This window comes from Gekko japonicus, unplaced genomic scaffold (genome assembly GCF_001447785.1).
Source record: "Gekko japonicus isolate JY-2015 unplaced genomic scaffold, Gekko_japonicus_V1.1 scaffold3566, whole genome shotgun sequence".
Classification (NCBI taxonomy): Eukaryota; Metazoa; Chordata; class Lepidosauria; order Squamata; family Gekkonidae; genus Gekko; species Gekko japonicus.
The window spans coordinates 59,725-74,826 of NW_015166537.1; the positions used below are offsets into that span (position 1 = coordinate 59,725).

At 45.9% G+C, this 15,102-nt stretch overlaps 1 protein-coding gene across 1 annotated transcript; it reads left to right on the plus strand.

Annotated features, from left to right (window-relative positions):
* The first annotated feature begins 3,294 nt into the window (after positions 1 to 3,294).
* LOC107111345 (zinc finger protein 345-like) lies at positions 3,295 to 14,660 on the plus strand. The gene is made up of 6 exons (XM_015412308.1): positions 3,295 to 3,363; positions 7,162 to 7,276; positions 8,492 to 8,562; positions 9,072 to 9,177; positions 9,727 to 9,849; positions 12,601 to 14,660. Exons 1-6 carry the CDS (start codon positions 3,295 to 3,297, stop codon positions 14,658 to 14,660), a joined length of 2,544 nt encoding a protein of 847 aa, XP_015267794.1.
* The last annotated feature ends 442 nt before the right edge of the window (positions 14,661 to 15,102 follow it).

A 15,102-nucleotide genomic window follows, 5' to 3' on the forward strand; every position in this document is an offset into this window, starting at 1 on the left:
AGATTGAGGACAATAATGTATTGGCATTTCCATGTTGTTTTAATCCAGAATTTCTTTTTTCAACAGGTCAGGACATCAAGTCACTGAAGTGCTTACGAACTTCCTCGAGTTTCAATGTTCGCTTCGAGGCAGTCTTTATCAAAATTCCTATTTTAAAATAAACACAGTGCATATAATGTTTCCTACATTACTCTGGATTAAAACAACATGGAAATGCCAATACATTATTGTCCTCATTCTGTGAATGTTTGAACTGTTGCAGCAATTTTTTGTAAATTGAGGACTTGATACACTACACTAACCTAACACTACACCACCTAACAACGTCTAACAGCCACCCCCCATGTTTTCCAGTCCTTATGCGAGGTGGAGGAGAAAGGAACCGGGGAAATGAGAGTAAGGAACCGGGAAGCGGCTTCTCTCAGCCTCCTTTTTCTGAAGACGACTGAAACAGCCCCTGGGGTCCCCGGGGAGCGCAGCCCTGTGCAGAGTGACTCCAGAGGAGCCCCACTGAGCTGTGTTATAGGGCCAGCTGGAAGCCCAGTCCCCGCCGGGTCTTCACAGGAAAGAAGCTTTTTTTCCCCCCTGGGTCGGCGGTGTTGAAAGGGTTAAAACAGCCGAGCTGTTTGCTAGTGAGGCCGAGCAAGGGAGGGCTTCCGGACGTGCGAAAGCAAGCGGGGGAAAGGCTTGCAGCCGGAGTCTGGGAAGGTTTACTCTCAAGTAGGTCCATTCAGTCTCGGAAGACAGAAATTCGGCTCTGGCCTTTGGGGGAGGGTGTGTGTGTGTGTGTTTAAATCCGTTTCAAAGGTGGTTGCCTTATGCAGGGGTTTCCCTGTGTTAGCCCGGTCCTGGGGCGCCTGCCTTGTGGGGAGGTGGTGGATCTGCCCGGCCAGCCGCATCCTTCCATTCTGCCCTGCTTGACCGGGTGGACAGAGTTTATCAGGGATATAGATTGTTAATCGTTTTGTGTGTCTTAAGTGGTGGGTTGTTTGTTTTTTGGTAGCTTTATCGGTTGTATGTTATTCTTTGCAAGTCACCTCGAGTCCCATTCCGGGGAGAGGGACCAGAATATAAATCTGATTGAATAAATAGCCACCAGGGTGTCCCTCGCAGGGGCTGAAGGGCAGGATCTGAATTTTGTAAATCCAAATAAATTCAGAACCGTGGAGGGCGGAGGGAGGCCCAGGGGTGATCACATGTGTGGAATCATTCATGCTGATTGACTACCCCAAATACAACACATTTGGGCGGGGTGGGGTGGGGTATTTTATTCATGTGCATTAATTATAGAGCAGAGCTTGAGTCCCGGGCACCTCTAAGACAGACAAAGTCTTATGCAAGGTATACGCTTTCACCTGCAAGCACGCTTCTTCAGAATAGTGCAGATTTTTGCATTTTGTAAGAAGTCTGTGGAGCTGTGGTGGCTCAAGTGGTTAAGACGCTGTGGAACTGCAGGCTGCGGAAGGCCGGTAGTTCAGCAGTTCGAGACCCGGGTGCCACGTGATGGAGTGAGCTCCCATCTCTAGTTCCAGCTCCTGCCAACCTAGCAGTTCGAAAGCAAGAAATTGCAAGTATATAAATAGGTACCACTTCGGTGGGAAGGTAACAGCATTCTGTGCGCCTTGGTGTTTAGTCATGCCGGCCACATGACCATGGAAACGTCTTCGGACAGCGCTGGCTCTTCGGTTTTGAAACGGAGATGAGCACTGCAACCCTAGACTGGCTTTCGAGCAAGGGAACCTTTACCTTTAAGAAGTCTGTATCTGTGGAAGTTTCTTCCCTAAAGTTGGCGGAGTTCCATTCCCTGTGGCTTAATGTGGTGCCTTTCATGAAGATAGATTCAAGCTGGTAGCCATGTTGGTCTGAAGCAGCAGAATAAAGTTTGAGTCCAGTAGCACCTTTAAGACCAACAAAGTTGTATTCAAGGTATAATAAGCGTTCGTGTGCAAGCACGAACTCAGAGAAGGGCAGCTGACAAACTGAAATTATAAATAATAAAACCAGTCAGTTTTCTCAGAACTTTCTCAGCCCCGCCTTTCTTACGGGGTGTCTGTTGTGGGGAGAGGAAGGGAAGGCGATTGTAAGCCACACTGAGATGCCTTTGGGCAGTGAGAGAGTAGGGTATACACCAACTCTTCTTCACTTGCAGGGACCATAACAAAAAGGACACATGTACAGGCTGGCCAGTGGAAGGCTCCAGAACAGCAGTAATATGCCTGCTCTAATTAGCTCCTGATTAGAATCCAGACCTGATGTCTTGCACCACCTGGAGTTTCGGAATGGGTTTTGGGGGGAGACTGATGTACACTGCATTGAACTAGTCTACTCTTGGTGTCACTGCGTGGCATGGTTCCTGGTGGCCAGATGAGGTCTATCAGGGAAAGGGGCTATTTTTTGAGCTAGGCTGAGTTGGGAGAAAGACTTTTTTGCAGCTGCATTAACTTGCTTCTCCAGAAATAATGTTGGGTCCAGTATAACATCAACGCTCTTAACTGAGTCAGCAAGGGGTAGCTCAACCCCATCAAAAGCGGGGAGCATAATGTCCTTCAAGACTTCTGCCTCCTCAAACAACATTACGCTTGTCGTTCCAGGATCTACTTTCAATTTATTCACACCATTTAATCCCAGCAGCCAGGAAGCTGTTGAGGAGCTCTACCGCATCACTGCCTTCTCCTGCTCCTCTTCACCCAGCAGCCCCTGTGCCCTGACCTGGAGCGGCCTGACGCCCCTCTGCCCCTTCCCCTCTGATATTGCCCAGCCCTTCCGGCCTGTTACGAAGGTTGAGCCCATACCAGTCGCTTTCTCCTGGGCTCCAGTTTACTTTGTGATGTACCGACTAGACAGACTGTTCCTTAGAAATTGGAAGACAAGCTCATAACATCCACAACAAATTTTTAAAAAGTTAGAAAGTGGTGGGTTTTTTGCCTGAAGGACTAAACAGGTTTATCTTTAAAAGCTTTATACGTAATATACCACAGTGACATTAATCCTGATCTGCAAACCACAACAAGGATGCTCCCTCTGATCCACCAAGGTAAACCTTAGGTGTCTTTTCACCTGGGTCAGTGATGTAACTCAGTTCTCTTTTGTTTTCTTTGATACCTTTCCCTTTTCACAGCCCGGTGAATAAGAGTGTCTTTCCAGAGTCGGAGGCAACCCAAGAGAAAGGAGGAAAAGATGGAAGAGAAGGACCCAGAAGGCCAGCCATCCAGGAAAGGTCCCCATCCCGTCCAAGCAGGGAGTGGTGCTGAATTTTGGGAAAGAGCTGTGCCAGAGATTTTGGTTCAGGACACTATGACTGCAGATGTACGCAGCCAACTCTTCCGGCAGTTCCGTTACCATGAGGTTGATGGGCCCCGAGAGGTTTGCAGCCAGCTCCATGGACTTTGTAAGCACTGGCTGGAGCCAGAGAGACGCACCAAGAAGCAGATCCTGGACCTGGTGGTCCTGGAGCAGTTCCTGGCCATCCTGCCCCAGGAAGTGCAGTCTTGGGTCAGAGGATGCGGGCCGGAGACCAGTTCCCAGGCAGTGGCCCTGGCCGAAGGGTTCCTCCTGAGTCAGGCAGAGGAGGAGAGGCAGGCTCAGCAGGTATGGAGTTTTCAGTCACTCCGTTCAAGCAGTGACCTTATCCTAAGGCTTCCTGCCAGGCATTTCTCTGTGTGTGTGTGAACTGCCATCAAGGTGCTTCCGAACGTCCTCTCATGAACAGCCTTGCTCAGGTCTTGCAGACTGAGGGCTGTGGCTTCCTCGATTGAGTCAATCCATCGCATGTTTTGTCTTCATTTTTTGTTGCTGCCTTCGACTTTTCTTGAAATGAAATAGAAATTTATTTGTATTTAGCCATAGGCCATCACAAACCAAGGATAACAACAGAGAGGGATGCTACAAATATGAATATTGGAATGAAATGGCATAAAATGTAAGATATAATAAAACCATAAAAGCAAAATAAAATAAACCAAAGATATATGCAATTAATTTCCGCTAAGATCAATATCAATTAATTCCCATAAGAACAGCATTGGCCCACATTTTCTTTGCAGCCAAGGCGTATAATGCCGTTCTATAAGATACGTTGGCATCGGAATCAGCTAACAAGAATACAATCTTCTCAGAGTCTGAGTAGAAACGTAAGTCCAATCAAGTCCCAGAGAAGAATTTTAATCTAGGCTGGGCAAAAATCAAGCATTCAATTAACTATCTGTCTTTCTCTCTCTGTGTGTGTGAACTGCCATCAAGTTGCTTCCAAACATCCTCTCGTGAACAGCCTTGCTCAGCCCAATGGTTGAAGGATTGAGAAGTTCATCAGGAATAGAGTATATTGATAATAGATTATTAAGAAAACAAGAACTCCATCGCGTGTTTTGTCTTCCTCTTTTCCTGCTGCCTTCGACTTTTCTTGAAATGAATCAGAAATTTATTTGTATTTAGCCATAGGCCATCACAAACCAAGGATAACAACAGAGAGGGATGCTATAAATATGAATACTGGGATGAAATGGCGTAAAATGTAAGATATCATAAAACCATAAAAGCAGAATAAAATAAACCAAAGATATAGGCAATTAATTTCCGCTAAGATCAATATCAATTAATTCCCATAAGAACAGCGTTGGCCCACATTTTCTTTGCAGCCAAGGTATATAATGCCATTCTATAAGATACGTTGGCATCGGAATCAGCTAACAAGAATACAATCTTCTCAGAGTCTGAGTAGAAACGTAAGTCCAATCAAGTCCCAGGCTGGGCATACATCGAGCATTCAAGAATATACTGGGGAAGATCGTCGATAACAGAAGAGCCACAAATGCAAAAGCGCTGTTCCATAGGCGTTCTACTGTAGCAGCCGGCTAATACAGCCGTTGGCATAGATTCAAAACGCAAGGATGCGAAGGCTGCTCTGAGGCTATGATTATCTATACTAAGTAGGAGGACCTAACATGGTCGTTCTTAAATGACTTGAACCAGGGAGCAGACTGTGATTTTAAGATTAACTATCTGTCTGACAAAGCATCACACCTAAGTGATATTAGAGCCATATCATCTGCGTATAATAAAATTAAGATTTTATGCTCTCCAACAGTAGGTGTAAAGAATTGCGGGCCCAATAGCCTGTCAACAATTTACCAATGGTTGAAGGACTGAGAAGTTCATCAGGAATGGAGTATATTGAGAATAGATTAATAAGAGAACAAGAACACTCCAAGTCTTTGGATAACATTGAATGAAATGCCAGTTGACTGAATGAGTCAGAACTGACAGCTCTGTTCCCTCCCCCCAAGATTTTAGAACAGCAAGGTGCACCCGTGCCCTTAAGGAGGGTAGCCGAGTTTCTTTTCTCATCAGGGTGACTGGCGTTCCCTTAGGAAGAGCCAGGATCCACCTTAAAAAATGATTTTGAATTGTTTCTATACTAGTAAGGCTATCCTCTTTCCATCCCCAAACCTCAGCACCGTTTATTTTTAAATAATTTTAAAATGGGGTCAATAAGAAAGCCACCCTTCGTATAGTAAAACCTCAAAATAGACCGCACAATTCTTGTCGCAGATGCTTTTACTGTGGCAATTTGAACATTTCACTTCAACTGTAATTTCTAGATACTTAAAGGAACAACACTGATTTATTGAGTTGCCAAGGAGGATATTTGAGCCCTTTTCCTAAAGACCATCACTTTGGTTTTTTCAGAGTTAATGTTAAGGGCCTCTTCCTTACAATATAATCCTAGTTAAGAACATAAGACCATAAGAACATAAGAGATGCCAATGTTGGATCAGGCCAAAGGCCCATCCAGTCCAACACTCTGTATCACACAGTGGCCAGAAATATCAGTGCCATCAGGAGGTGCCAGGACATTAGAAGCCATCCCACTGTTGACCCCCCCAAGCACCAAGATGACAGAGCATCACTTGCCCCAGAGTCCCTATCTATATCTTGTGGCTAATAGCCACTGATGGACCTCTGCTCCATATTCTTATCGAATTCCCTTTTGAAGCCGTCCATGCTTGTAGCCGCCACCACTTCCTGTGGCAGTGAATTCCAAGTGTTAATCACTCTTTGGGTGAAGAAGTACTTCCTTTTATCCGTTCTAACCCGACCGCTCAGCAATTTCATGGAGTGCCCACGGGTTCTTGTATTGTGAGAAAGGGAGAAAAGTACCTCTTTCTCTACCTGCTCTTTCCCATGCATAATCTTATAAACCTCAATCATGTCACCCCTCAGTCATCGTTTCTCCAAGCTAAAGAGCCCTAAGCGCCTTAACCTTTCCTCATAGGGAAAGTGTTCCAACCCTTTTATCATTCGAGTTGCCCTTTTCTGCACTTTTTCCAAAGCTATAATATCCTTTTTAAGGTGTGGTGACCAGAATTGCACACAGTATTCCAGATGAGGTCGCACCATTGATTTATATAGCGGCATTATGATATTGGCTGATCTGTTTACAATACCCTTCCTAATAATCCCCAGCATAGCATTGGCCTTCTTTATTGCAGTCACACACTGTCTCGACATTTTCAGTGAGTTATCTACTACAACTCCAAGATCTCTCTCTTGATCAGTCTCTGCCAGTTCAGACCCCATCAACGTGTATTTATATTTAGGATTTTTGGCTCCAATGTGCATCACCTTGCACTTGGCCACATTGAACCCCATTTGCCATGTTGACGCCCACTCGCCCAACTCCATTTTTTGGAATTGGAATGTAAAGTGAGTGTTTCCAGTCCGTGGACAATTGTTTTGTTTTCCATCTTTGTTAGCATATTCTTGTTAAGATTTTGATGGACTCCTTTTTCTGTGGCATGGAATATCTCTATTGATATCCCATCTGCTCCTGGTGATTTGTTTCTCCCAATTGTTCTCAGTGCAGCTTTACTTTCTAAAACTCTTCCTGGTTCTTCAAAAGATTCTTCTTGAAAGGAATCTGTCCTCCTTTCATCTCTTTTTTTTATAATTCTTCCTTGTATTGTTCCCATCTTGTCCTTGATATTTCTACCTCTAGATCATTCACTAGGATGGGAAGAAAACCCAACCCTGGTTCTGGCCCCTGTGGTTAAAGCTGCTCTGGTGGTGGAGGAGTCAGGGATGAGGAGTCTGGGAGTGGGTCAGGATCCATCTCTTCAGCTTGTTCCATTCCTCCTCTTACCCCTCTCCCTTCTGTTGTTTCAGATATGGGGAGGATCCCTGAAGGCGGAAGCAAAGTTCTCTGAGGCAGAAGGAGCTCCGTCAGAGGAAGGTCAGAGGGCGCAGGCCCAGGAACATGCCCAAGATGCCCTGTCAAGTGGTAAGGGTGCCTCTTGCCCTGATGGGATCGGGGCACATAGTGAAGTTGTTGAGCAGAAGGTTCAGGGCAGGAGAAAAGGGAGATAGTTCTGCAGACTACGTAGAATAGAGTTCTGGGAAATAGTGCCCTAGGATGTTGTGATGGCCACTCCACTTTAAGGAGAAGTATACCGATTCATGGAGAGCAATTCCATTCTTATTTATATTAATTGAGATACGTATGTCTCACCTTCCTTCCATTAAAAGGACTCAAGGTGGCTCAAAAAAGGAAAGGAAAGCAAATCTGGGTGCAGCTATTAGCCATGGTGAATAAATGGAACCTCCACGTTCTCCTGACCAGGATGTCCCAGACTAGCCCAGTGTCATCAGAGCTAAGAATGGTCAGCCCTGGTTAGTTTTTGGACTGGAAGATCACCAAAGAAATTCAGGGTTGCTATGCAAGAGGCAGGCAATGGCATACCGCCTCTGAATGTCTGTTCCCCTGAATAAGTGGAGGCACCGTGAGTCATCTGTGACTTCACAGCACTTTACACACACACACACACACACACACACACCATGTTCTGGGGCAGCCTATCTCAGGAAACCCGTTGCCAGGGGCCAGTCCTTTCGGTTCTCGGTCTCTGCATAAAGACTTTTCAGGGGCATCGGGGGGGGGGTGGATAGGACTAGGGACGCCAGGCCACGTGACTAGGGATGCCAGGCCACGTCCTGCCACCCCTGTGAGGTCTGAGGACAGAGCACAGGGTGGACATGGTGTCATTTTCATGTCTTGTCCAGATAAATACCTGGATGTGAAGCCAGAGCATCAGCAGACGCTCTGGAAACATATTGGTAGTACCCTGTAGTTCCCAGAGCATCAGCTGATACACTAAAACCACATGGGTTTAGGGCTGGATGTGATGGGTGAAGTGTCGTGCCACGTGATTTCCGGTCGCCTCTTTTTCTCCTTCCCTTCCGGACTCCAGGATGGGTAAGAAGGCCCAGCAGGCGGGAGAAGGTCATGCCTGGGCTTTTGGTCTGATCTGGCAGGGATGCTGCAACCGTTAGAGCTCCAGGACACATTCCAAGTCTCACAGGAATCTGAAATGTGTTGGCAGCATTTATAACCTCTTGAGGTCCATGGGAATGGGGATGCGTGAGCAGTATTGAGACAAACAAACAAAATAGGAATTTGAGGCTAAAAATCCTCCTTCCAATTTTGTCTCCCTTGCAGGCAGTGAAGAGATGTTATCGAGCTATTTTCTTTGCAGAGAAGTGGAAATGGCTGTTCAACCTCTGGTCCAGGTAGGGAGTGATGAACGGGGGATAGCCAGGGCCCTCACTCCTTTCTCAGGGATGCTTTTGCTCCTGCTTTCTGACGCAGGGAGGCTCTGAATGGCACTGCTTTTACACATACCAAACTCTACATCCTGCACCCTCACCAAATACCCCCATCGAGAGTGTAGTCTCTGCCTGGCATGATTTCTTTTTTTCTTTTTTTAAATCCCCGGAGGGATATTTTTTATTTTGCAAATACTACAAAAAACTACAAAGAAATATTAGGGAAGGGACTACAACTACGGATAAAGGAAAGCAAACCATACTAAACTAAAACCCCAAGAGGAGGAGATCATTTCACTGTTAGTAAAATTGTTAGTACTTTAAGTGTTAATATCACAATATACTTGTAGAGTTCTTGCTTATAACAGTTCACTTTTTATATGTGATTTTATTAGTTGTTATGAGAGAAATCTGGCATGATTTCTGACGAGGGAATCTGCTTTTTCTTTCAGTCTCCATTTTCCTTTGAGGAGGTGGCCGTGCATTTCACTGTGGCGGAGTGGGCCCTGCTGGATCTGAGCCAGAAAGCTCTCTACAGGGAAGTCATGTGGGAGATCTATGGTAGCCTGGCTTTTCTGGGTAAGGATTTTTCATAAGTGTCAAAGGTGGGAATTGCTGCCATTGGGATGATGCAGGAATCAAAATATTGAACAGCAATATATGTTTGTGAGGCCTGCCCTTCTACTTGGCCGCCACTGGGTGCCTTGAGAAGTTGGGGTGGCCGTGAAAGTGTTGTCCAGCATGGCCACGTAAAGCAATACAATCCCCCCCACTGATGCATGGGCAACTGAGGCCAGTGTTGTGGCCATCGCCCGGACCAGAGAGGGTGTCTTGGCCGTAGGCCGAGGTGTGGCTGAGAGGCCCTCAGAAGGACTTTGGAGGGAGCCAGATCCCCATTTCTCAGTTGTCCACCTTCAGAAGATCGCCTTCCCTAGATGGGATGATGGCCATCCACTCTGACTGTAGTCCAGAAAAGATCCATTTCGCCTTAGACTGGTTACAGTTGAGGGCTTTGATCCTGACCACGGGGCCATCCTTCCATAAGAAATTTTACTCTTCCTTGGATTTCTTTCCTTCCACATATAAGAATGGTTGCGCACTCTCTCTCTCTCTCTGTCTCTTCCAAAGAAGCCAGGAATGTAAGAGGCCCTACGGCGGAGACTGACAAAGGCCTTGCATCTGAAGAATGGCTGCAGAATTTCTCCGGAAGATCGCAAGAGACTATTTCCTTCCCAAATGAACCGGATGCAAGTGAGTGTCTATTACAGTTATGGGAATGGGAAGGCATACCCAGGGGACCTTTCCTCTTCCCTTCTTAGGAACTCTGGGTTTGGTAGCCTTATCAAGCCTGCTGGGTAAGGAGGGAGAGAGGCCTTCTGGGGCTGGGAATCGTTTGTGGCTCTTGAGTGGCTGCACTGTCCTTAAATAGGGGGCGTTACCTAAGAACAGCCCTGCTAGACGAGGTCCATGGGAAGGCTGTCTTCCCATGGACGCCTTCAGGCCTTGCTATTAGGTGGAAAGGTGTTTGAGTGCTTTCTTTGGAGCTGTTCTACCTTGCAGGAGGTGGACTGCAGCAGGTAGTCCCACCAGGTAACACAGCAACCCACAGGGAACTGGCTTAAACCAAACCACACAGCACCATCTGTTGTGGTGAGGGGGATCAGTCCTCACCCCAAGAGGGTAGAGCAGTGTGCTGTTAAAGAGATTCCCACTGATTCTGTCAGCTAAGTGAACGCAGAGACAAGTTCTCAGTTGAAGCACAGTTGGTTGGGCCACGAGAGGATAGAGAAAGCCCTGCAGCAACCTCCCATCTCCCCAAGAGGCAATTGACCAACTCCTTCCCAAAGGCTAAGTCCCCTCCACCCCCTTGAGGCAGGAAAGCACCTGCCACAGAAAGACAGAGAAAGAAAAGCCAGGTATACCTGTCTAATCAGCGTGGTCAGATTTCTCCAAGGACCACAGATGCAGGAGGGAAGCCACACAGGTAAGAGGAAAAGCCCTGTTGCAGGCAGCGGGTAGAAAAGCTCTCTTATGGCTGCCACCACTCTGGCATGGGTCTCCTCAGGAGGGCCCATAGCACCCACCCTTTATCTGCAGGACCGCCTCCTCTGCGAGAGCATTGCGCTCTTCACAGAACAACGTACTGGAGGTCCCTGGCCCTAGAGAGATCCGGCTGTCTCTGGTGGAACCATCTGCCAAATAACATCAGGGCCCTGCGGGATCTTATGCAATTCTGTAGGGCTTGCAAGGCAGAGATGTTCCGCTAGGCATTTGATTGAGGATAGGAACCTTTTTCATCTTGGCCGGCACCCTACCAGGATCCTTCACTCCTTATGGAGCTTACTCCCTCCCCTGTGCTTGCGAAGCACCCACGGACCAGATATGGCAGAGAAATATAAAACATTTTTACCCACTTGCCTCAATCCTGGATAAATTGCTGGATACGGTTTTTATGGTCTTAAAATGTGTACATCGCCAAGAACCCCACAATCGTAGGGATTAAGTGATTAATAGAAATAATAATAATAATAATAATAATAAGAAGAAGAAGAAGAAGAAGAAGAAGAAGAAGACCACTTTTCCGGGAGTTGTCCCCTTATAAGTGACCGCATGAGGACCCAGGCAGAGTAATAAACTATTTTTATTGAACAGATTTAACTACTGCTGTAATTCAATAACATGTAGAAGAAGAAGAAGAAGAAGAAGAGATTGGATTTATACCCCGCCTTTCACTACCCAAAGGTGTCTCAGAGCGGCTTACAATCTCCTTTCCCTTCCCCTCCCCACAACAGACACCTTGTGAGGTAGGTGGGGCTGAGAGAGCTCTTTCCAGAACTGTCATTGAGAGAACAGCTCGTGTCAGAACTATGGCTTGCCCAAGGTCATCTAGCCAGGTGCAGGTGGAGGAGTGGGGAATCAAACCCGGTTCTCCCAGATTAGAGTCTGCGCACTTAACCACTACACCAAACTGGCTCTCACTAGGCAAATTGAGCATAGTAAATGTAGGTAAACCAGCAAAATAAGAAATGTGTCTGACTATACTGTACCTAGCCTTCTCTAGGTATTTCGCCTCATGCTGACTCACCCCTTTTGGATGAGGGATCCCTCCATCTGCAGCAGCTTCAAAATAGCTCTGCTTCCTAGGAGTGAACCCCCTCCCACTTTGGGCAAAGCCCTTTATAATTTTTTCACAGGAAACACCCTCTACTGTTCTACTGGTGTAAGTTTCCCCTCCGAATCCCCTGTTAGCCAACCACAGGGTCCAAATGAGACCTGGGAAAGGTAGGCTCTGATAGCTACTCTAGTACAGGCTTCCCTGGAGCCACTAGGCCTCCCTATAGCCTGTAGGCTGCACTACTATAGACCTTTATTTCTTTATTTATTTACTTATTGCATTTTTATCTCACCCTCCCCGCAAGCAGGCTCAGGGCAGGTTACATCAATCTCAGTACCATACAATTAAAACCACTTTAAAATAACAATTTACAACAGAATAGATCGTAACGAGACCAGTAGGATCATAACAAGCCCATTCCTTGCCAAGGAGGGGGTTTCCTGTAAAATCTCAGTCCAAGAAGAAAGGTCAATCAGAATAAGAAGGAACAAAGGCCTCCATCCTAACCAGAGAATCTACTCTAGGGAAAACGAAAATGGAAGTGTGGCCTTTGTAAGGACTTTCAGTCATAGAATACACATCATTTTGTGGATGCAAATTTCCTTAGGAGAGAAACTATAATTCCTTGGAGTGCAGAAAGAGCTTCACTTGGAAAAGAGCCCTACTTCACATTAAAAGAAGTCACACAGGTGGGGAGCCATAGAAATGGTCAGAGTCCAAACCAAGCTTCTCTGATGCAGGAGGCTTAATGTACTTTGTATTTGATTGTACACTTCAGTGTACAGCAGGAAGAAGCCACTGAAATATTTGGAGTGTGGCTGGAACTTCAGGTCCAGATCAGACCTCCTTGCATGGAATCTAACAGGATCTCTCTCTCTTTTTTCCAGCAGGGGATAATCAGAGGAATGAGGAGGATGAGAAACTGCATCAACTATCTCCAGGTGAAGTCATGAAGGAAGACGTGAGAAAAAACATCAGGATTCAACTAAGGTCTAAGAGGCAGAAAGTCAACAGCAGGGTGAAGAAAAGGGACAACTCCATTCCTTGCCAAGGGGAGGATGTCCAAGAAATAGTTCACATGTTGGAGGAAACATACAGGTGCTTGGAGTGTGGAATGAACTTCTCTGATCAAACCCAGTATAACGTCCATTTCAGAATGCACGGTGGAAAGAAGACCCATCAATGCCTGAAGTGTGGAAAGACCATGATTCGCAGATCAGAATTCCTTGGACATTTAAGAACACATACAGGAGAGAAACCTTATAGCTGCTCAGACTCTGGGAAGAGCTTCTCAGAGAAATCAGACCTTTTTCAACATCAAAGAATTCATTCAGGAGAGAAACCCCTTACCTGTTCAGAGAGTGGAAGAAAGTTCTTGGATGGAAGAAAGGGTGATATACATTTTTCAAAGCAAAGTATAATTAAGGCATGGAAATGCTTTCGGTGTGGAAAGTACTTCATGTACAGGTCACAGCTTTTTGTGCATCAAAGGAGCCATTCAGGGGAGAAATCTTTTGAATGCTTAGAGTGTGGAAAGAAATTCAGTCATAGTTTCCTTCTTAAACAGCATCAGAGAATCCACACAGGAGGGAAACTTCTTGAATACTCAGAGTGTGGGAAGAGATTCAGCAACAGTGGCCATCTTCAAAGACATCTAAGAACCCACACAGGGGGGAAGCCTTTTGAATGCTCAGAGTGTGGGAAGACATTCAGTCAGAACAGCAACCTTCAAACTCATCTAAGAACTCACACAGGGGAGAAGCCTTTTAAATGCTCAGAGTGTGCGAAGACATTCAGTCACAGTGGCCATCTTCAAAGACATCTAAGAACCCACACAGGGGGGAAGCCTTTTGAATGCTCAGAGTGTGGGAAGACATTCAGTCAGAACAGCAACCTTCAAACTCATCTAAGAACCCACACAGGGGAGAAGCCTTTTAAATGCTCAGAGTGTGCGAAGACATTCAGTCACAGTGGCCATCTTCAAAGTCATCTAACAACCCACACAGGGGAGAAGCCTTTTGAATGCTCAGAGTGTGGGAAGAGATTCAACAGGAGTGCCAATCTTCAAAGTCATCTAAGAACACACACAGGGGAGAAGCCTTTTGAGTGCTCAGAGTGTGGGAAGAGATTCAGTCAGAGTAATCATCTTCAGACTCATCTAAGAACCCACACAGGGGAGAAACCTTTTGAATGCTCAGAGTGTGGGAAGAGATTCAGTGATGGTAATACTCTTAAACAACATCAAAGAATCCACAAAGGGGAGAAGCCTTTTGAATGCTCAGAGTGTGGGAAGAGATTCAGTGATGGTAATACTCTTAAACAACATCAAAGAATCCACAAAGGGGAGAAGCCTTTTGAATGCTCAGAGTGTGGAAAGAGATTCATTTACAACAGCTATCTGCAGGGTCATCTAAGAAGCCACACAGGGAAGAAACCTTTTGAATGCTCAGAGTGTGGGAAGAGATTCAGTAAGAATGGTCATCTTCAAAGTCATCTAAGAATCCACACAGGGGAGAAGCCTTTTGAATGCTCAGAGTGTGGGAAGAGATTCCGTGGGAGTAGCAATCTTAAAAAACATCAAAGAATCCACACGGGGGAGAAGCCTTTTCGATGCTCAGCTTGTGGGAAGAGATTCAGTGACAGTAGTACTCTTAAACAACATCTAAGAACCCACACAGGGGAGAAGCCTTTTGAATGCTCAGAGTGTGGGAAGAGATTCTGTGGCAGTAGCAATCTTCAAAAACATGTAAGAACCCACACAGGGGAGAAGCCTTTTGAATGTTCAGAGTGTGGGAAGAGATTCCGTGGCAGTAGCCATCTTCAAAAACATATAAGAACCCACACAGGGGAGAAGCCTTTTGAATGCTCAGAGTGTGGGAAGAGATTCAGTCAGAGCGACAACCTTCGAAATCATCTAAGAACCCACACAGAGCAGAAGTCTTTTTAATACTTAGAGTGTGAGAAGAGATTCAGTCACAGTAGCACTTTTCAACAGCATCACAGGAATCCACACAGCTTTTGAATGCTCAGTGTGTGGGAAGAGAGTCTCCTGGAATGGCACTCTTTAAAGTCATCTAAGTACACACACAGGTGAGAAGACTTTTGAATGCTCTGAGTGTGGGAAGATATTCAGTCAGAGTGACGCTAAAAATGACGCTCTGCAGTGTCCATTTAAGAACTTACACAGGGAAGAAGCCTTTTGAATGCTCAGAGCATGGGAAGAGATTCAGTCAGAGTGGCCATCTTCAATAGCCTCAAGGAATCTACAGAGGGCAGAAACCTTTTGAATAGAAAGAGATTCAGTCAGCATGGCTATTTTGAAGAACTCACACAAGGAAAAGCCATGTAACTAACTTCTTAGCCCAGGGAGGGATTTCAAATTCAATTGC